This window comes from Centrocercus urophasianus, unplaced genomic scaffold, assembly GCF_019232065.1.
Source record: "Centrocercus urophasianus isolate 14NV4802_14NV808 unplaced genomic scaffold, USGS_Curo_1.0 seq_14, whole genome shotgun sequence".
NCBI classification, from domain to species: domain Eukaryota; kingdom Metazoa; phylum Chordata; class Aves; order Galliformes; family Phasianidae; genus Centrocercus; species Centrocercus urophasianus.
The window spans coordinates 11,448,753-11,472,752 of NW_024884586.1; the positions used below are offsets into that span (position 1 = coordinate 11,448,753).

At 36.7% G+C, this 24,000-nt stretch overlaps 1 protein-coding gene across 6 annotated transcripts in view; it reads right to left on the reverse strand.

Annotated features, from left to right (window-relative positions):
* SHANK2 (SH3 and multiple ankyrin repeat domains 2) overlaps nt 1-24,000 on the reverse strand; it is a 336,255-nt gene that overhangs the window by 270,733 nt on the left and 41,522 nt on the right. For all 6 annotated transcript variants that reach the window (XM_042813893.1, XM_042813887.1, XM_042813890.1 and 3 more), the window contains 7 exons: nt 17,329-17,532; nt 15,745-15,816; nt 15,065-15,173; nt 14,646-14,797; nt 13,700-13,867; nt 10,285-10,401; nt 6,341-6,418 (listed from right to left, as the gene is read on the reverse strand). In XM_042813893.1, the coding sequence (XP_042669827.1) occupies nt 6,341-6,418; nt 10,285-10,401; nt 13,700-13,867; nt 14,646-14,797; nt 15,065-15,173; nt 15,745-15,816; nt 17,329-17,532 (900 nt within the window). The remainder of the gene's footprint in view (nt 1-6,340; nt 6,419-10,284; nt 10,402-13,699; nt 13,868-14,645; nt 14,798-15,064; nt 15,174-15,744; nt 15,817-17,328; nt 17,533-24,000) is intronic.

A 24,000-nucleotide genomic window follows, 5' to 3' on the forward strand; every position in this document is an offset into this window, starting at 1 on the left:
TGCCCTTTGCAATACAGATGATCACATAATTTAATTTCTTTGTGTTTTACCACATTACTTCAATTTGTCCACTTTTCTGAAAAATGGCAAAGAATAAGACAGAGGAGAGTGATTAGCCAGTGCTCTGCAAACCATTGCTGGGTCAAGGGGAATGGATTTAAATCTCATTACATACGCACGTATATTTTTCTGCTCCTGTATCTCTTCCCAAATTCAACTTATCCAAGCCAGGAAAAAGTATTAGCAAAAGATGTGTAACATGCAGAGTTGGTGGCTAAAAAGATCTAAGGAGAAGTAAAAGGTTCTTGGGATACAAACCCACCATTTCTGCCCAGTAAAATATAGAGGTCCCAATTTTCAGTTTCTGTTACAAAAGCAGTGCATCTTTGCTGTCCCACATTCTCAGTGAGCATACAACATTTTGCTTTGTTGTCACCAACTGTATAATGAACTAAATACTGACCTTTGGGAATTGTGCTTCATGCACAAGCAAGGAGAAGCTTTTGCCTAACAGTTTGTCAATGCTTCAAAATTAACAACAGCAGTAAATCTACTGACAACCTAGGTCACTTCTAGCTTCCCACTGAACACTTTTTTCTTGGAAGTGTTAATGGGAACACCTTCTATCCCAGCTATTCTCAGGTATATTTTCATTTGGCAACAATTCCCCTAATATTATAGCAGATACCATATCAGCACAAAGGCATAAGTATGCTGAAGGTGATGTACAGGATTCCCAAAAATCCTTTTTCTCAAATGAGAACATGTGTTCTTCTATAAATAGCACTTCAAGGTAAATGATGAGAAAACATGTCATAACTAATCACTGTTTGCATCTGAGTGTATCACCATGAGACTTTTCTTTTTAATTTTATAATCTCTTCTTATGAAAATGATGGTGAATATGCATATGTAAGCTCATGTAGTATTTTATTCTTGTATCATCACTTGTGTGCAGTTGAAAACATACTTTCTTCTACCACAATTATTAAAAATGATTACATCTTTGAATCTTCTACATCAATATTCAAATATTGAGTAAGTGTAAACTAGACTGCATAATTTTCTATGGCAGATTGTCTTTTACCTGTTATTTTTGTACTGCAAAACAAAATGTAACTAATCAGTGGCCAAACATGGATAAAAAATAAGCCAACACAAACACGTAACAATAAATTCATTGATTTCACTCAAAGCAGGAAGAAAACAGGAATAAGCTTAAGGTCTGACTAAAGGCAGAACGTATCATGAGAAAAGAGATATTTTGAGACTTCTTTTGCCAATAACACGCAATATCCAATGATGCATTCTTTGCACAGGTGCTTTAGGGAAGGAATTAGGATGCAAATATAAAAAATAAAAACTTGGCAAAAAAGAAGTCCTTTTCTAGTTGCTACATTCCAGTAACACAACAGTTACATATTCTAACGTTTCTTTGTATTTATAAAAATGACTTCTTCAGGCACTGGACAGTGATTTTCAGTTTTAAAGTTTGCTTTATCAGTTTTACCCTTCAAAAATAAGTCAGAGACAAAAATACCTGGAAACAACCTTTTGTCCTTTGCCTAGAAATTCCACCAGAAAGAGATTCTGCAAAATAAACTAAATTAAAACTGAGCTTTGGGAAGTCATTATGGCAATATGTTGGATAACAGATGAATTTTTTTCTGACTGATTGCTAGCATACGTACTTCCACCTTGAGAAATCCCTACCCTCCCTGGCTTTCCAGCTCAGACCCCCTTTTCCATATAGTCAGTCCCCATTTTCCCTGAACTGATTTTTATTTTTTCTTCTGACACTTTTGATAGAAGTCTTCCTAAGACCCTTATCTATCTTGCCCTTACTGAACTTTCACTGCCTCTCAGGCTCAGACTCAGCCAGTCCCGAACTTTTCCACCCACTTGCAAGTTCTCAAATGCAATTCTTACTTACCAGTGCCCTATTCTGCACATCTGTATCCCCCTAGCAAGCTTCCAAATATGCAACTAGTTTTGGAGCCCCTGAATTTGAGTCAGGCTGCAAACCATTTTACACTGTTGTGTTACTAATAAGAGATCACTAACAGCATGTAGGGCAATTAAAGAAAACAAAACAACATCACACCGTAGGGGAGATGGGACAAGGAGAGGGGGGTCAACAGAGTTTTCCAGTATGAGAAAAACAACACGTTTTCCTTCACCCATACTCAGAAACAGCTGAATCATTTTGTTTTTCTGAACAATGCAGCCTGATGAACCAGGCATAGAAAATTTCTTTTCAAATGATTAAAATCTGGCAAAAATATGAGCAATTGAAAATGGATGCACAGCCAAGACATTGAAAGGAACAATTCTACCTGCAGTGGAACTGCACCGGAAGATGGTTGTTCTTCGTGCTGTCTATATATCTGCACATTAAAAGACCGTGTTGACTTGAGACAGCAGTGGTCAACAACAAGGTACTTCTGAGAGTGAAATCACCCTTAGATACAGCCCTGAACGTCACTAAATGCAAATTCCTCAGCATATTTGAAAACATATGCTTTAAATGCACTGGTCATTAGTTCTATTAGCTCTAAGCTTGGAAGTGTTTATAGACAGTATGAAAAAAAAAAACATATGAATTATTCACACAGGACTTATGCTAAGTAAAAGAAAAATGATAAACAACGTGTATGTCCTTTTGAACTTGCACAATACAATATCAATGGCTTGTAAACACTGGATAAGTGATATTTCTGAGTTACTGGAATAATGATCGTCAGGTAAGAAATTTTACATTAATCTATGGATGTTGGTAAGATATAATGGATTTTTCGAAAGAACATCTAGGAATTTTTTCAGTACATCTCTTTGCAGCTACCAGGAGGTCAAAAAACAAGATTCTGTTGTTATTTTTAGTAATAAAAAAGAAACTTTAACAGGAAAAAAAAACACCTAAAACCACTGGAAACTTGAAAGCCAACCTACATCTGGAACAGAAGTTCACCATTTCATTTATGAAAGCTGTAACTCAATCCACTATATGATGGTGGCAAACATGTTTGGCAAACTCTGTCAGAAGCTACAAATGGCTATGGAGGCATCAGTAGTACTTACAGCAGTCATGGTTGAGAGCACATTCAAGTTCAGTGCTATGAATGAAAGCACAAACCCGCTCATACATACATAACAGCATATTATTAGCTAGCACTTCCAGTTCTGTAATGCTGATAGATTTATCCCTTCTGTTAGCACAGAAAAATTACCATATATGGTACGTAAATTACTCAGTCAAGACATGATGGGTAAGCAACTGATTAACCAACAGAACTAACAATGTCACATAATGATGTGGCACAGGTTTCATCTTAACTGTAACTGTTTATCCACTTTTAATCAAAACACATAATATGCAAAAGGTTCTCAAGCCTATGCTGAGGACAATGATACAAGAATTGTCCTAACCTACTTGGAACACAAATAGAGATGATATAATAGTTTATGTCAGCATTATTGCTTATTCGGAAAAAACTCAGTGGAATTTCTTCTGCCCCATACTCTTATTGCAGAGTGCATCCTATCAGCAAAAGGTTCTGCAGTTGACAGTCAAAAGCAGACTTTGAACTCTGGATGACACGAACTGTATTCAGTACTGATTACTAAATAGATCTGAGCAATCAGTCAGGATGAAGAAGACTTCTTTGAAAGTAGCTAATTAACACTTATGCATTCAATTAGGAAACATACACAAGGTTTTCCAGGCTTTGATACCTGGCAATATCATTCCAACACTAATTCTTTTAGACAGTGAAATGGTAAAAAAAACAGCCAGATCTCAGGCAGAGAACTCTACAAGGAACTCAGTATGGGATACCTGAATCTAATGGTACACAGTTTAACTGGGATTGGCTTTTTTTCTTATGATCTTGTAAACCCATGCTTATTTTAAGCATCATCATGGTTTGGAAATACGTGAACATTTCCTTGCTCCATTTTTTATTTATATTTTTTTAAATGTGCGGTAAAATTATAGGACATTCATCTGCCACAAATGCAAGATACAAAAGTCAAAGGGTGCTCCTCATTTTCACCAAAATAAATACATTTTTGGGCAGGCCTTGAATGCAAAATAGACATGTATTGATATATGGATACTTTGTATTTACAGGAAGGATCCATTTTCATGCAATCAATTTTGTAAGCAGCAATTTAAAGGAATCCTTTTAGACTTTTCTCAGAAAACAACATAATGGACGTTACTCAAAGGAATAGAAGGTGCAGCTACAAGTGTTCTCATTATGTACATATGAGATTCTTCAACGTTCCTTGCTACTGATTACATGAGTAAACAATTTTAGTATGCAAAATCCTATTAACTCAAGGGAATTCTGCATAATTTTATAACAGCTCCACTTGTGGTGTCTGATTGACTGGGTCAGCATCAGACAGATGGCAAAGAATTAATTCTAATGCTGCTTTATTACAATGCTGCCACCAGGGTTTCTCTACTCACTACATTTGGAAAAACTAAATCATTTCTTACATTCCTTACACCTACAAGACAGAATGAAGTAAAAAGATGGAAACAATTTCCACATCCACATGCTCAAAAAAAGACAATGATAGAACAAAGCCAACCTAATTTTCAGTCCTTCTGTTAATACTAGGAGAGGGTGTGACAGAAGCCCAAATATCAGAAGTGTTAGCATACACTAAATGATAAGAAATAGAAGCATTTTATTCCCTAAGGGCATGTGCACCTCCACAATTAGTCTCTTCTCTCAAGGTTATTTCTCCTGTCTCTGTGCTCACTTGCTATTCCAATTTTATTTGGTTTTAGCTAGTCATCCTTCACTCCTTGAGGCCCTATAATCATCAGTACTAGCATTTACAAAGATTGAATATTCTGTCTTTTTCAATGTTTTCATAACTTCTGAGGAAAAGTAACAGATTTGCAGCATTAAGTAGAAAGAGGAAGACAGAAATTGGTTTGCTTTCCAACCAACCTCCCTACATAATCACCTAAAACAAAAGGAAAAGTGAATCTCAGATACAGAAATAAAATAATCTAGTCTCTCAAAGTAACAAATGACACTGGAATTCACCCACTGAAACATTAGAGATCCCTCTGTTCCATTTTTAATCATCCAATTAAATCACTCTCTAATATAAGGTGCAGTGATAAATATTATCCACAACTTCGTGAATTCGTGTTTAGTGTATATTTAGAAGTCAAAGTATTAGCAGCCTGAAAATGGTCCCTAAATTCATATGTTGTTTCTCCAGTCTGGGTAAAACAGTCCCCAGAGAAAACAATGATCTGGCTGGAATTTGCAGGCAGAACTCTGAAGCTTGAGAGATACAAATTATGTCCAGAAAAGCTTCAAATTACAGAACTAATTAAACAAATGTGGGATTATGTGCCCAAGCTATTTTTTAAGAGTCTAATATTTACAGGCATTAATAATATTGGGAAACTAAGTTAGAGACCTGCATGGACATAGCAAATATTCCATCAATTTCATTTGTCAAAGAATGAGAGAGAAAGTGTTTTATTTCATGGGTGGCTTTTTTCTCGCACTTGTGTGCATGTGTGTGTGGGTTTTTTAAATTATTATTATTATTATTATTCTAAGCCAAGATTATCTAATTAAGGACCAGAATGCAGTGGGAGACAGAGTGTGCAAGGGTAAGTCAGGATTTCTTACTGTTCAAAGAATACTTGATTTTGAGAAATGGTCCCCTCGTGTTTCAAAAGAAGACAGTTCCATTTAGTGCAACTATACCATCAGTCTTCCAGAAGCACCCTTTTCTGCAGAATAGATTTTTCTCTGTTACTTTTTCTTAAAACATTGCAGCTTTCATCTCTATTTCTCACATGCCAGTTTGTGTTATGAATGTTTTACTGAAAACCAGACTAATTAAGGCTGCTTCAGAAATAAGGGCTTAAGGTTGTCAGACATACCTGGCAACTCTTTCGGACAATTTTCTTCCATTTAGTTTTTTAATTAAGCTTTCTGAAAGTACTTTAATGTAAGCAAATAATGAAAAAACATCTAGCAAATTTTGACTAATCCAGAGAAAGACTTTCCTTGCAGAGACAGAGATGACAATTCAACTATTTTAACTGATAGGGCACTCAACTCAACCCTGTCCTTGAAACATATCCCAGTTCTTTGGCACCACATCCATAGAATGAAGAATCCACAAACCACATGACAAAAAAGTAAGAGTTGGGGGTTTTTTCTTTGTTGTTGGGGTGGGTTGGTGTGGTTGTGTGAATAACGTCTACAGAAAATATAGACATTGATGTGCAGCAGAAAGAAAGGGCATTCATTTTCAGTTGGTTTTTTTTTCTGTGTGTGTGTTTGGTTTTTACCTGAAATGGAGACTGGCTGTTGTAATTCTTAATCTCCTTGTTTGCTCCACGGAATAGCAGCACCCTGGCACAGCTCTCCTGAAAATGATAGAAAAGTAAACTACTTAATAGCAATCCTGAAGAGAGGTTGATTCTACGAGATACATTTGGTATGTATTTTCTTAGATAAGCAACGTCAAATATGCATACAAGTTTAAGAAATGAAGTTACTAAAGTAGCATTTTTAGTATTTTTGACAGGGCTTTACATTCTTTGAATTGCACAGAGTAGAAATAACTTGCAAATTTATATTAAAAAAAAAAAAGGAATGTAAGTTGTAAACATCTTACTAATTTTTTTTTAAATTGTACCTTGAAAATTTCATACTTAAGAGGTTAGATCTTACAGAAAACATATTTGTTAGCAATGAAATTGGCTCCCATGCAGTTTTTGCCTATTTTGTAGGGATAAGAGTACTGTTAAGGGAACAGTAAGGTACCTGTGGTAAAGGGCATACTCCCCTGCTGTTAAAAATTAAACAAAGCAGTTTTACCAATTCCATTTGCTTATTCTGTTTGATGGTTGGGTTTGTGCTTGTTTCCTCCTATTTTTCTTGTTTCAGATGTTTTACTGCTTTTTTTGGGGAGGGAAGTGAGAGGGGGGAGGGAGGGGAAGCATTTTTGTTAATTTGGTTTGGTTTTCACTCATTTCAGTGCTGTAACACAATGGAAAGCACAGCAAGAGAACCAAGGAACAAGGCCACAGCAAGTGAGGATTTGCTCAAATTTAAGAGCCAAAGGAATAGGGGGGAGGGGGGAAGAAAGAAGCTGCTTACCTTGAGAACTGTTGCCAACACTTAAATGAGGTCTGGGAAGGGGAGGATCCTGGCTCCACCCCTTCCAGTCGCTCAGGCACATTGCATACACCTGAGCTCCCCTGTGTTGGCCCTGCCTTATCACCAGAAATTCATTCACTGGTTCAAATTGTAACTTAGCATTTCTGCTACAAGTGTTAAACATTTAATGTATGAGTCTTGAGGCTTACTTTCTCTTCTCTATGAAATTATTTATAGTTAATAGAGCAAACCAAATGTGATCTTTCTTGTAAAGAAAAGAGAAATGCATGATTTAAATCCTTCTGAACTGCAGAAATCTGCAAATGAAATCCTTTGAAAACATTTTGCTTTTTAAAGTAATACATAGTACCCTGAAGTCACTAGTCTACACTGTTGTAAAATATGACCAATTGTAATCTGCCAGAAACCTTCTGTGGTTCTAGCCTGCTTTTCAAATACTACACTTTCTGACTATTTCCTGTATATCATCTTTACTGTTCATCTTCATCAGGCTTGCACATGGGTCAGGGAAAGCAAAAGCACGTATACAGGTTAGGCAGAGAATGGCTTGAAAGCTGCCCCAACAAGAAGTATTTGGGGGTGTTGGTTGATGAAAGTTTCAACATGAGCTGGCAGTGTGTGCTTGCAGCCCAGAAGGCCAATCGTATCCTAGGTTGCATCAAGAGAAGTGTGACCAGCAGGTCGAGGGAGGTGATTCTGCCCCTCTACTCTGCTCTCATGAGACCCTACCTGAAGTACTGTGTTCAGTTCCCAACACAAGAAGGACATGGAGTTATTGGAGCAGGTCCAGAGGAGGGCCACAAAGATGATCAGAAGGCTGGAGCACCTCCCCTGTGAGGACAGGCTGAGAGAGCTGGGACTCTCAAGAGGAAAAGAGAAGCTCCGGGGGAACCTTACAGTGGCCTTCCAGTACCAGAAGGGGACCTACAGGAAAGCTGGGGCTTTTTTGAAGGACATAGCAACAGGACAGGGGGAAATGGTTTTACAGAAGGTAGATTAAGACTAGATATTACAAAGAAATTCTTTACTTTGAGGGTGGTGAGACACTGACACAGGTTGCCCAGCAAGACTGAGGATGCCCCTTCCCTGGAAGCATTCAAGGCCAGGTAACCTGGTCTAGAGCAGGGAACTAGAACTAGACAATCTTAAAGGTCGCTTCCAACCCAAACCATTCCATGATTCTACGATCTTAGGATATTATACATACCTGGTCATATTTCACAACAGTTTTGTTTTCTCATCACAAGTGTTTCTACTGTGTAATTAATTGTCACATTTGCTTGCACTGATATCTGTACTTAAGCTGTAACTCTAAACATGAAAATACCTAGATAAATTTTTTTTCACTATTTTTTTCTGTGCTCTGTATTAGTGAATATTAAACAAAACAAAACAAAACAAAAAAACAACTTTAAAAAGCAAGAATGTATTCAGATGAGCATTTAGCTCGAACTTAGGAAAATAGAATTGCTGAAATCCTGAGAAAATTCCCTGGGGAAAGATGGAAGAGAAAAATTCAATGGGTAATGACTCCATCTACAGGAATCAAAAGGAAAGAAGAATTTTGCTGTTCCTGTCCTCTTCAGCCAAAAAAAGGTCACAGTTCCTTCCTTCCACATTAGTTAAAAACAACTTTTGAAAAAAAAGGATACTGAAAACATTAATACAGGTTACGGTTCACAGCACCTAGAGAAAAAAATCTGCATATTCCTAATTAAGGAAAGGAAATCATTACACTGCAGTAAAACTTCAATCTCAGAGCCAAATTTAACTGGCTTCAAAAATACCCATGATTTGTAGATGAAATTTCAGTAAGGGCTAAGTGTTCCACAGAATGATTTTTTCCACCAGGGTCAAAACAATACATCTGTACACAAAAAATTCCAATTTTCAAACCGTATAACCTTTGCTAAAAGTGTGTTCTTGTAAAAAGCTACAGCTATTGAAATACTGCAATAAGTTGTTAAAATAATATAAAATTTTAAAAAATATGAGAGAAAAAGACGAGTTCACGTTTTTAAGTTTATATGTGCACTATGACCCAAACTTCAAAATTCTTACTTGGGAAAAATAAAATAAATGAAATTTGAAAATATATTTTTAAAATACTCAGCAGAAGAGCTTACAGTTAGTTGTGTATTAAGTTCCTGATGTGAAGCTTACAAGTAAAATTTTTGCTGAGAATGTGAATTTTACTTTTCTGGACAGAAATCTTGAAAAGTGTTAACTTGCAGAACCTTTGAGTGACTATAGAAGTGAAGAAAACATGCTAACCTTAACCTAGTTGCTCTGGGTACTTAATGGCCTGTTAAAGCTTGCAGACTGAGCAACAAGCAATCCCATAGCGGCACATTACCCACTGTTATGCTGCATACTTCAAACAATAATCAGCATTACTGAGGAAGATTTGTACAACAGGAGTCTATGAATTTATTTCAATTATGATGCACACATCAAGCCAGCAGACTTGAAAATTGTCAAATTATTCTCCAAAACCTATTTTTAAAACTGTCGAGGTTATTTTAGAGATACTTGAGGGATCTGCTTTGATAAGACTTCAGAAAAGGCAAGATGGTAATTAATTAAGAAACAGATGCTTTAACAGCTTTTTGTTAGTTAGAGTCACATCTCATGACTTGTGTTTTTTTTAATTTAATGCAACATTCTACATGCAGGATTTTAACACAGTTGTAAAACTCATTCCCTCTTCACTATACATGTAAAGCATGTTGAATGTTATCAAATCAAAATGGTTCTTTTATTTGCAAATGACTATACAAGCTGTAAACAGCAAGGAATGAGATATCTTCTGTACAATCTAGAGATATATCTCTACAGTATTTTCTACTTATTTCTTATTTAATTTTAATTTAAATTCCAACAAAACAGCAATAGGTCCATACTTGGATATGATACTAAAAAACACAGTTCAGTAATACATGATGTTGACAGCATTTCCAGTGAATAGGTATAATCTTGCTACCATAGATGAGCAGCCTTCATATGTAATTAGTGAATAAAATGATAATAGAATAGAATGTGCTTTATTATGTATTTTCTAGTTTCTAGGACCACTGTTCAAAAGCAGGGAAGGTGGGTGCATGCTCACCTGGTTGTAAAGAGCACAGATGTGCAGCGCTGTGTTTCCCGATGCGTTCTGTGCACACATGTCAGCACCATAGAAGAGAAGGTGCTCCAGATGTTGGACATGTCCATATCGGCAAGCCTATTAAGAGACACGTATTGTCTCCATTATTATACAATCTAGTTGCATCAGTTAAGCAGTCCAGGTCAGTGTCTTTTATCAGAGAAGATACTACTTTACTTGGGACCTAACTTTCAAAACCACCCCTGGACTGCATGACAAGACTCAGATCTATATACGTCTGAAAACTGAGTTATGTGCATTTCAGGTACACCAAATCTGTGCAAAAGTTTAAGCATATCCTTATCAGTAACTTATCAGTAAAATACAAATGTTGATATTTTTATAATATATTCTTAGATAGGATACATAAACGGAACCAATATTCTTATTATGTTCATCATGTCTGATGGTTGACTGAAAATAGATTTTTGTCCCATAAATATTTGGTACGTTGTCCACTAGATGGCACTAAAGGCGATCAGATTTTCAAATTCTGCTTTTAAGGTTTGTAAGAATGCGGTCAAAGTAGTTCAAAAAAACAGATTCTGTGATGTCAGCAGATGCACCGTGTACACAAGATCCTAAAGAGCATTCCTTTCAAGTGTTTTGCCACTTAACTTCTAACACTGTCAAATGTTACTTTCAGTCACAGAGATAAAACATTAGACCTTAAATAGTTGGAAATAAACTGATAAAGAAAGAGACTCCACTAAAATTTTAAACTTCCCTGATCAGCAAAGAAGTTTGAGAAAAATCACATTCATTTCATTCATTAGTCTCAAGTTCTTGCCTCCCTTCTTCTCTATAGTGCACCAACTGAGCATCTTAATGTTCGTAATATTTTTACCTTAACAGTCTCAAATTAGTATTTTTCCTATACAATAACACAGAATCTAAACTGAGAGATGCTTATATACAACACTCTGCTGTAGGTACCTAATTACACTGACTTCACTGGGGATTATATCACCTGCACATCTTGCAATTCGAATCAGAAGAATTAAGTGTACTGCTGAACATAAGATTAAATGTGACACATCTGGGAGTGAACTGGATTTCCCAAATCCCAGGCTAATACATTTACTACCACACCATCTTCAATTTTCAAATTTCATCATATAGAAAGAAAATTCCCCAGCATTTTATTAGTTTAATTATTTACACATTATTTGCCAAAATCGTGTCAGCTGATGTTAGAACAGAAAGGTTTAAGGTTGAGCAACAGAAAGCAAGCAACTGAAACTGTGCAAAAGGGATAAACAGAACCAAATCAAAGCTGTGTTTCTGACTGGATATTATACCAAATGTATAATGAGCCATATTTAGCTATCAGCTCTCTCCAGCTTCTAAAAGTCAGTCAACATCTGGATACGAATGTGCAGGAGTCCAACTTTCTATTCTTAATACAACAAGCTGGACTAAAGCCAGGCCCTTCTCTCGCCTTGCTTCCTTGCTAGAGCAGAATTTGACCTTCTTCCTTTCTTTGCCAATCTGACAGAAATGTTTTCTCCACTTTTTGGGAGCTCTGGAAGACAACAAATACAAGGGAAATGCATTTCCCTTGTCAGGGGGATGCACGTTAGGTGAGCTGTCCAAACTGTTAATGAGGGCTCCCTGTTATAGTCAACAGAAAGGGATGAGTATATCAAGAGGATATTTAGTTTACTCCTATTACTGCACAGCAGAACACTTTACCTTTTTGCCATTACTACAAGGGCAGCTTGGAGGCTTATTTTCTGCAGATTTTCTAACAAAATTAAAAACACACTCCCTAAAAAGTATTTCTTTGCCATGCAAAATAACCTTGCCTTCTTCATGCAGACAATATATGTGATTGTATCATGTCACTGTCTTCCTTAATTCACTGACAAATGCTAGGAGAATGGCTGCTCCATAAGTAATGCCTTCTATTTCATTATGATGTTGGCCGACAGCATCAGAAGCAGATGCTGGTAGTGGGACATTAGAGGTTGAACCTTCCCACCAATATTCTATTCCATTTTGTTACTGTGCAACAGATGGCAGCACAGGGGCAGTGTTAGAAATAGGCATCCAACATGGACATGCATAAGAAGCAAACGTGTGCAGTTGGAATTCCTCCATGTGGAAACAATGGCAACCATTGATGTTCATCGATGCTTGCTGAATGCTTATGGGGAGACCAGCGTATGTGAACACAGTGAGGTGGTGAGCAGTGTGTTTCAGCAGTGGTGACTGTGTCATGAAAGATAAGCCACATTCTGGATGGTTATGCACAATAGTCACATCATGAAACGAAGAGTATCATGGTCAGCTCATCTGCATGAATTCATGATTACTGAATTGAAAAAGAAGTGTTTTGCAGATGGGAATTTGCTCTATCAAATAGTGGTTTTGTTCTCTCTGTTACTGCTGTAGTTTCCATGGAAACAAATAGGAGGCTTTACTTTCGGAGCAACCTACATACTTCAATCTATACAATCCATTTCCTTCAGAGGCTCAGAAATTATGACAGTGCATTAATTCTTTTTACTTCTTACTAGAGATGGATCCAAACAATCCAGATTTAAGCACACATACACATTAAATGAAAACTTGTTTTCAGATTCTTTCCCCAAACCAGGTAACAAAACCATCTTCCATTTCTTTCAAAGAAAAGAAGAAACATAGCTGTGTACTAAATAAACTTTGTATAGAAGAGAAACTGAGCCTAGATAACCTAAGTAGGAATGCAAAAAGTTTTGGGGGGGTTTTTCTTTCTTTGTTTGTTTTCATACTGCATATTCCCATTTTTATCCACCAGGGAAGTTATAAGAAAAGACAAAGAACACCATGTACAAACAGCAGAAGAAAAACAATTAGAATCTCAGTTTCCATATATGCAAGGGATTAAAACTGAACTCAGATTATGAGTTTGTGAGGATTTAACTACCTACAATCCAACATACTACATGATTCTAGCAGCAGAATCCTGAATCCAAATCTTCCCTGTAAAGTTCAAAGACAAAGAAGAAAGTATGTTTAACAGACAAGAAGTTTTACCAGGGAAATTATCATTTAGTTGCTAACAAAAGATGGATTTACTTCTTTCTTTCCTTTTCTTTCTTTATTTTAACTAGAATGTCTCCAAGACACTCACATATCCAAGTATCCTTTGGATAAATATCATTAGCAGCCAGCGCAATTTCTGCAACAAAATCTACAGTAAGCGTTTGCAAAAGCAGGATGCAAAGCAATAATCAATAATTCCATACCTGAATGTGCAAGGGCTGAATGTATAGAAATGGTATTCATTTAGACACAGAATGTATACAGTATGTTTCTGCACATAGAATGTACAGGAAGATTACATTTCCCAGTACAATTTGAATTCTAAACAAAAACTAATCTTCCCTACCTGATGAATTTCTTGCCATCCGTTTTCATCTTTGCAGCTAACTGTAGCATGTTCATGAAGAAGAAGTTCACAGCAGTAAGGATCCCCCCCCACAACAGCAGTGTGGTACAGCGGTGTCAGGCCACAGCTGTCTTTGTAGTTAGGAGATGCTCCCAGCTCTAAAAGAGTCTGAAAACAAACAGAAACAGTGAAAACTGCTTTTTGAAGGGACTTACGAGTGAAAAGGGGCTTTTCTCCCTGAAAAAGAAATCAGAAGGTGATATTTGTTATGTCTACTTATAGCTCATTTATTTAAAAGCTGAAATAATAGGCTGTGACAAAGAGTAAGTTAAGCAAGGAATGACTTCAAAAGAAGTAGAACCTAAAGGAATTTACAGGGATAACAACGTAAGGATGAATGACAATGTACAGTTTCCATATTACACAAATTTCAGAACTCACATTCTGTAAATGCTTCATCACCTTTGAAAAACATTTACTTCTTCATTTACAGAATACATTATCAAATATACTAAATAATTTGAATATCTGTCAAGAGGAAATAAGCAAATGCCGTAAACATAAGATTGAATCTAGTTTATCAAGGTGATTTAAGAATACTTGTTAAAATATGAAAGAAAACAGGAAAGACTGTAAAGATACAATGCATAATCCATTTTACTGGCAGTTGCTTCCCAAGAGATAAGCAGTAATAACACTATCACTATTTCCTCAAGCAGATCTGTCCCAATCTATCAATCAGTAATAAGTTTACATTTCACTACTTTTTTTCCCTATCAAGAATTGAAAGTAAAAAGACCCTTTATTGAAAGCAAATCATAAGATTTGAAAGACTATAATGCACCAGAACAAACACAACTTAATGGATCCATTGAGGATGAAAGCATTCTCCTTTATATATTTTTCTGCATAAAGTAATGTATAATTTGCTACTGAAAGCATCTACCTTGAGGGTTACTTGGTTTTTGGCTCTGGCTGCTTTGTGCAGAGCTGTCATTCCATCTCTGGCTCTGAAGTCTAAATGTGCTCCTCCATTTTTCAGAGCTTTTATCACTTCTACTGTATTGTCAAGTTGAACTGCCAAAGTTAGTGGTGTTTCTGAAGAAGAGAGTAGTATATACATGAAAAAGAAATGATCAGATTTATAAAATAAAGAGCATTTGCTTTAAAATCTTATAAAATACTAAGTTAAAAGTACTGATCAAAAATCATGAATAATCATTTGCCTCCCTTGGCCAGCAAAACCATAAAGATACCTTTAGGCTAAAGATGTAAAGGCAACAGATAGAATGCATGAGATTTAACCTGTTAATCAGTTTAGGCTGAGCAAACCCAATGTTATGCTGCTACTTTTATTGTTCTGACCTCCACTTTCTAGGTCATGATAGTTGGGGTCCAGTCCTCGGTCCAACATTTTTGTGATTTTTTCCACTGAGAGATGATGGACATGATCCATAAATTTTCTCAAGTTAGCCTGAAATAAAGAGTGACAAATGAATCATCATCTAATTGGAAAGGAAAATTTTGACTTAAAGTGAAATATTCTGTCACTATATGTACATTGTCATCACTGAACTAATTCACACTCTTGAAGAACCAAACTTTTACCATGATAATACATCCTACAGTTTGTAAAGTTCAGGAATCAAATACAGTAAGATTCAGTTGTTGATAGTTTTAACAAAAAATGAATGAAATATTAATTTAGTAACAAATTAGATTGGTAAGGTAATCATTATTGTTCGGACGAGCAGATGAGTCTGAAGACATAGATCACATTTTTGCAGCATGCTAAAAACACACTGTATTTGTGTAGAAATGTTCATTAGATATTATTTGTACACCTGTGTAAGAGTCAAACACAGGTATTTTTCTATGAGCAAATTTCACAGATCACAATTCACATGCCTGTCTTTGTGGGAAACACATGTTGCTTGTTGTTCTGCAATTCACTCAGGTGGCAATAAACTTCTTATTTCCAGTTTCTCAGACACATTAGTTTTCTGAGTAGGCATTTACTAACTTCCCCAGTAAACTGGGCATACCTTTGTATGAAGTTTGGCCAGCTGTTTTTCATCAAGATTGAACTGCTTGTACACTCTTTTCTTGTATCGAAACTGAGAGGAAGAAACAATAAACAAATATACAAAAATTTAAAATGTCATATTTTGCTTAAAAACTAGCAATAAAAACATTTCTGACTTTACCAGAAAGGATTATCCAAAGTATGTAGATTTAAGTAATATTCATTAAAAAGACTTACTATTTTGAATATTCACCTACAATCATCCCTATGCATAAAAGATGAGTTATTATAGTTGTACAGTTCATGTAAGCAAAATGTCTATCCTGTATAAATGTACCGAGATGAGTGGAATTATATGGGAAATGAGAACAGTCTCCAGAATCCACATAAATGAGCAAGAATTACAGTGAAAGGAGCTTACTCCTAAGGGCATCTCAGCACTTTTATTTATGGTCTCAGGCAGAAAGAAGGCCTAAAGAGTCATGTTAAACAAACAAACAAACAAAAAACATATTTGAAAATATCAGCTTAGCACTTCTAAAATTTAAATCTTTAGAAACAACTCCTGTAAAATCAACATGGGCAGAACATGGGAACAGTTCTCCTGATGCTTAATGGGACTGGTCCTGTGGGTGAGGTTCACAGGATTGTCTCTTTTGTCTGAAATTCAGTCTCTGTGTGCAGCTTGCTACCCTTCGGCTAGCATGGAAACATCTGTGGCCAGAATCATGGGGTTTACATAGTTATAATTTGTTATTATCTCATCATAATATACCCAGTTCAAAGAATGCAGCACATTTGCTGGACAACAAGACTACACTGTAGGAAGCTTTAATACCAGATTCTATAAAAGCCCACTTTTAACCCACGCATTGCAAACCTTTAGCTGCTGTGAGAATAATTTTACCAACTGAACGCTTATTAAACAAAACTCTGGAACAAACATGGCAGAGAAAATAATGCAGTTATTTATTTTGCTTATGGCTATAATATGAACATCAAAGATCGACTTTCAGAAAATAAACTGCTGGACAATACAGGACTCAAAACTCTCTCTGGACCCTGATTCTTTTTTCTTTCATTTGTGTCATATTGGGGAAAGTTTATTAACTACAGATTATTACTGGATGATGTACCATCATACAATCAATACTAACATTAATTAAATGCTAGTTTTGTGCCTAGCTTCCTGATAGAAAGACCCTCCTTTGGCAGGAAACAAATGGCTATTATTAAGCAACTGTTACCCTACTTGAGTAAACATAATCATATACCCAAAATCTTAATCCGGAAACTTACAGTTCTTTCTTAAATCACAGACTACTCTCCTAAAACACATCTCCTATGTCCTCAGGAGACAAAAGTCCCCAGATCAAATCTCCCCAAGGGTCTAATTCTTTGCAGACTTTTGAGGGTGACATGTAGGACAACTGCACCAGCAAGCAAACACTAGCACTTCTGAGAGAAAGAGTTCAAGTTCATACTTGATGATTGTTGTTTCCCAGATGCAATTCAGGTGCACACAGAAACCTCAAATATAGTTTACAGTATAATCTCTATCAGAGCAATACAACATTATTTCAGATTTTTCATCTAAAAATACCTCTAGGGAAGGAACTCCTTTATTCACCGGCTGTGGATATTCCCTGAGAAGTCGTTCCTCATCCAAGAACTTTCCATCTCTACCATTGCTTGCTGGCTGGAACAGTCCATAATTCAGGACATCTTTCAAACTCTGATTCAAAGTGCACAAAATTCGTTGCTTTGCGACCCAAACTGAAGCTTCTGGATTAAATCTAATGCATTTCTGCAAAGCAAAATGAGAGAAAAGATCTGAATTATGACAAAATATTCCAACAATATCTTATGATATAAAATTTATGAGTGTTGTATATATACACTAAATCCGTATGTGCCATGACAAAATCTACATCAATAGAATTATATTTCAGATACTCATTCTTCTATAATATCTAGCACACAAACACCATGAAAGCCCAGGAAATTTCAAGTCACTCCATAAACTTCACTGACCAAGTCCTTCTTCAAAGAAAAGATGCCTTCTTGGCAAACCAGTTAGAAAGGCCAAGTGAAAGAAGGGATGTTACAACATGTTTAACCACCCACTTGATTCTAGGCTGTTCTGATGACCAGTCTGATCTGCAAGAGTTTCACAGAAAAATGGTAGTCAGTTAAAATAAGTTTATCTTGAGGTAAGCTTGTGAGAGGAACTATCTGATGTGAGGCAGCAGACAACTTGAAAAGCTCAGAAACCTTTGCAAGTTCTCTGCCACTGAGCAATAGGAAACTTTGGAGTTTAAGTATTTCATAGAACATAATGAAGGATGTTGAAAGGAACACACAAGGATCACTGAGTCCAGCTTCTGGCTTCACTGAGGACCACCCAAACCCCATATCTGAGGATGTTGTCCAAGTGCTTCCTGAACGCCATTAGGCTTGGAACCATATCCACCACCTCTGATGAACAACCTTTTCCTAATACCCTACATGATCCTCCCCTGACACAACTCCATACTGTTCCCTGGGGTCCTGTTGCTGACACTAGAGAGCAGAATTTGGTGCTGACCTCCATTTCCTGCGAGGAGCTGCAGATCACTATGAGGCCTCCCATCAACCTAGTCTGCTCTGGGCTGAGCAGACCAAGGGATCTCAGCTACTCCTCATGCCATCCTGACCCTTCTCAATCTTCGTAGCCTTCCTTCAGATGCTCACTAACAGTTTGATGTCCTTCTTATGTTAAGATGCACAAAATTTCATGCAGTGCTTAAGGTGAGGCCACACCAAGTGCAGAATATGGCAGGACAATCCCTCCCATCAACCAGCAAGCAATGCTGTGTTCGAATTTATTTAGTAATTTGATCTTAAATGAAATTCACCAGTATGAGCTGACAAAAATGCTTTAACCTCACCGTTGCTTCTGCACTGCTCAACTCAGCAGTGTCTGCTGGCATCCTTCAGAAGTTCTGAGGCCATCCATAGAATGGATGCAGTTTGTCTTTTTCAACTAAACTTATTTATCCTGGCACACTCAGCATACATCCAAATGTCACCTCTATCCCATGAACTCAAACCAACTAACAAATTCATGTGAGTGTTTCAATCCTGAAATTTTATTAGCAAGTGTGTAAGCTACAATTACTTTATATGCATACAGTGTCTTCTTGGCCATTTTGATAGTACGTGCAAAAATCTTCAACAGTGTAAAGCACCAAGCAGGAGCAAGAAGACTTTGAATTCACAACTGTTTTTAACTGAGCAGACACTGTAGTCAACCAGCCCTCCTTGTGCATTCATTTAATCAGAGCAGAGTGGACTAGCCGACGCAGAGGAGTTGGCTGTGCTTCTGTGAATTAATCCTCAGACATGCGGACTGACACTGCAATGGGCTCTATTTGTCATCACTGGCTGGCAGAGCCGTTGAAGCTGCTGTGACAGCATCTTGCTGTGGCATGACCAAGTGAGCAAGACAGGCACAGCAAAATTGGGTACTGTCCAGCTCCACTGTGGCCGGTCATGAATTATTAAAAATTACCACTGGGTTTGTCTTTCCCAGCAGTTTTTCAGACAAGGCTCAAGTACTGACATCAGGGTATTTTGAGGTGTGTGATGGGAGAGTGATAAATTAATGGAGAAGGGACTAACAGCTGGCAACTCCAGAGCATACAAGCAGACTCTGTGGCAAGTGAACCCCCAGAAATAAACCCCCTACTCTGCTGATGTCACCCCTTCCACTCCACAGCTGTTGACAGCTTTCATTCTGAGGTGTGCTTTCCTGCCTACCTTTATTTTATTGTCCTCAAGTAATTACAGATACCTCCCATGCTTTTAAGCGTTATATTCTGTTGTTGTTTTTTACAAGGGAACATGAAGGATTAAAAGGATGGCAGAAGGAAAATACGACCTGTCTTGCAGTGACATTACATTGCTTTGATTTTAATTTGCAATTGCAGTTTAATTATTATTTCTTTTTTAAATACACCTTGATTATTCAATGTTTCATCTAATCTGTTGTGATCTATCCATTCTTGATTATCTGCAAGCATAGCAGATGACGGTGGATATTTCTAATTCTCAAAGATATGTTAAGCTGGCAAAATTATGAATAATTTCATATTTCATCAGAACATACTTCAAAAGAAAATAATTCTACGGGATTTAAGCACATTACATCAGTAATGCACAATATTTATCTACTTATATGCTTCCCTTTCTACACATTCGATATCGCCACATTCATCTAATGCATGAGGAAAGGCAATAAGAGTTTAACCACCTGCATTGGGTTGAAACATCACAGAAGAATTCTTCTTGTGCAGTAGCTCAAAGGCTTGCTTTAAAATGAGTTATCTGATGCATATATCACCATTACATTTCTACCACATTATGATATCTTATAGAGACCTCAATAGCAGAATAAATATGAAACTACTTCAAAACTAATAACCTTACAGATTCATTTACTCACAGTCCTAGCCTATCTACCAATTCACAAGTGCTCTTATTTTTACAAATGTTGAAGATTACTGAAATCGTATTATCATCGTTGCCAAAGATTTTCAGCTCCTTACTAGGGCTGCAGGGCCTGACTTCAGCAAAACAAAAATATCAATATTCGTTGGAAATTACAGGATTTCCATAAAATAGAAATATCAGCCTTATAGCCAGAGACAGACACAGCTAAACAGAATTTAAGATAATGCATTCTGAGGCATAAATCAGACTAAAAGTAAAACAAATAAACACCTCAAAACAGACATCTGAGTCTTTCTAAAGAAAATAATCTTCTTCGGAGTAAAGGAATTAGCATCTTTACTACACTAATAAGATCCCCAACTTTTCAGTAGAAACACGCAAAGGCTGCTAGCAGTGGAAGCAGACAGCACTGGAATACCAAGAGCAGATGCCCACAGCAACTTAGGGTTGCAGTTCACCTGGTGCAGGTTTCTGCAGAGGGGGTCAGGTCTGCAGGATTCCACAAGCACATCAAACCTCCACAGATACACATCCTTACTAATTCGTGCACTACAAACAGTTCTGCAAGTGAAGTCAACAGAGGTATGCTCATAAGAGAACGAGATTCTTCGTCTCTTTCACATAAATAGCTAATCAGTACTTGACTTGGAATGAGTTCAAAATCCATACAGAAAATTACTATCAATAGTGCATCAACATGCATTGTCAATAATGAGATATCACGAAATCTGATGTCAGTACATTGGGTTTTATTGTCTGCTTGAGGAAGCCAAACAGTTCAGCAGGCAGTTCAGCTGTTATCCATTCACTGGACTGAAACATACTAATAGTTCTTGAAGTTTTACAGAAACACAAGCTATACTTCAAAAGGACATGAAGCCTCAAAAAAACACCAAGACCCTAAATTATTTTTCTCTTGCATCTGTCAGTTTAAATATAGAAGAATTTATAAAGCCTAGTACCAACGTTTAATTTCATGGCAGAATTCAAGCCTGACTTTCGTTCTGAATGGCTTTAAGATCATTCTGGGTTAACAGAATTGTTAGCAGCCTATCTGACATAAATCTTTTCTTCGGATTCAGATCAGCAGTGCAGCGCAACATGAGGCAATGGAAGAGACTACCCTCCTGTTCAGCACAGCCCTGCAACTGGAGTGACCATGAGAAAATAAGATAGCAGCTGAGTAAAAAAAAAAAGCCAGACATTTTTCTAGCAGGATACTTTTATGACTTAATAATTAAAAAATACAGAAAACTTGTAATGACAAAGAACATCAGAAATACACATGAAACAGATACTTCAACATGACAGACAGATGGGATTTATTCATACCAACTTTCTGTTGCATCCCAAGACCAGACAAAATGTCATAGTTTGCCTTGAAGCCTGGTTACTTACACTATTAAAATTAAAATAGAAAAGGAAAGGGAGGAAGGGAGGAAGGGAAGAAGGGAAGAAGGGAGGAAGGAAAAGCCTTCAGTGACTAAAAACCTGACAAAATCACACTGGGCCACTAAAAATCCAAATCTAGCAGCAAGACAGCATGTCATCATTGGCTGATGAAATGAGAGAACTGTGTTTGTAATATTAGAGCTCTTCAGATCATGAGGGATACAGTCAATTATAACCTTGCACTCTCAGTACTGGTGAGAGGAAGTCACAGAGCGTAAGGACTGGAAGCAAGGGAAACAAAGCTCACCCATTATTCCCTAAAGGGAATGTATTTATTTCTTGTGAGTAACGTTCATGATACAGAATCTCAGAGGAATAACATTTATGCATTCTAAGTCAAATAAACTACCAACTTTTTTTCATCAGAATCATGATGATGTCAATCATACAAAACTGTGCTGTGTCAGAGGAATACTGACAAAAGTTTTATACACAGTTTCCAAACTGTGATTATCAGACTAGCAAAATAGAAGCTATTCCTTTGGATAGAAGATGTCAGTATTAAAGATTTGACAAACAAAAAGGAAAACGCAAATGCAAATAGCATTGAATATCTAAAAAGAAAGGAGAAAGGGAAGGGGAAAAGGGAAAGGGAAAAGGAAAAGAAAAAAGGGAAGAGATGCCATCCTTCTTAAAGGAAAGCACAGGATCATCCGCTCACTAGCTTTCCATGTCCAATCGACATTCAACACTAAAAATGCGTATTGCCTTTGGGCATGAGGTAGGAGGTTGGGATTAGTTTCAAGCCCAAGAGAGATTCAGACTTGCTTATCTGTATTCTCTGAACTAGCAGAGAGAGGTCACCACAGCTAGCAGAAGAGAAAAAGTCACTTACTGCAATTCCCATCAGATTAGCAAACCCGAACTCTCTGTGTTGGATGCACTGAAAATAAGCAGCTACTCAAAAGATTACACTAGATCCATGAAGGATTTAGTACCTTCTGGCTTATTAAATCAGGAAGTTAAATGCCACAAGACAGAGGTTTGTCTGCTCTCCTACGCATGTATGGAAGATTTTTTGTGAGCTCCATTCCCTCAGTAATATTAGTGTGATTCAGGAAATCATTCCGTCACTCATTTATACACTCTCCATGCCCTTGTGCTATGGACACTTTCTTGAATACAGATGAACAAAAGCAGTAAGAAATTACTCTTTCTATGATGTATTGTTTCAACACTATGGATTATCATCTGAACTGAAAAGGAGACAAAAAATAATTCATATAATAACTGAAAAATAAGTCTTCATAAGACTGTGGCCAGGTTTACAGCATCTTCAAAGTTTCAGATGAGAACATCAATTAATTATCATACGCAATGATTGATAATTTATAATGAACTGTGACCTTTTCCAAGTTATGTTATGCTGCATTTAAGATATCATTTTGTAAAACTGAATCCAGATTTCACTTTATTGCACAAGGATTTGTGGGCTTACAAATTAAATCAGAAATAGGTCATCTGCTACAGGACTGTTTAAAACAGTTGAGTTATTTTTAATTAAAACTTTATTGAAAATGAAAAAAAAAAGTACTGAAAAGTAAAGCAATAAAAATGAACAAATAAAGAAGAAAACCTAAAATACATTTTATTTCATTTCCTGCACAACATTAATTTTTAACAAAATAATAGTTTCAATAGTACCAGTAAGCAAAGTATTATTGGTCTAAGAAACGGAGTGATGAAATGAGAGGACTCATATCACTTTGTTTTTAACATCAGAGAGAGGCTAGCAAGTAAAATAAATTTAATTCTTCTGTTGTTTTTGGATCTACTCATTGTAAAATATACAGCAGACTGGTAGGAACATTGACAGAAGACTTCATTACAGGTAAAAACCTTTTTAAAAGGATACTGTGTACAACACTAGATTTCAATATTTCTATAGCACTGAAATGAAAGATCCAAGGTGGTAAGTGTTTCAGCCAAGATTTCCCAAAGATCCTATGGGTGGATCCCTGCAGCTACAATGCTGCTGTTCCCTCAAGAGCCTTGCTGTCCAGCTGAGGTCCCACACCGCCTCCTCTTTACAGAATTTAATTTCACACCATTTAAAATAATAGAGTGGAACTACATTTTCAACAGAAAGAGGTTCAAGACTTAACTAGAAATCTTAAACATAAGAATTGAAGAGAGAATGGTCTCAGCTTCAGCACAGACTTCTTTGAGTTTCTGCTGCACTCTGTACATTGAGTTTAAAAAAAAAAAAAAAAGCAGCTCTACAACCACACCTGAGGCCATACTGTCAAACCAGTTTTTTCCTATCAGCTTGTAGACAGGCCATCTCTATCATTCCAAAAATGAACTTAATTAAAAAGAAAGGAATAAT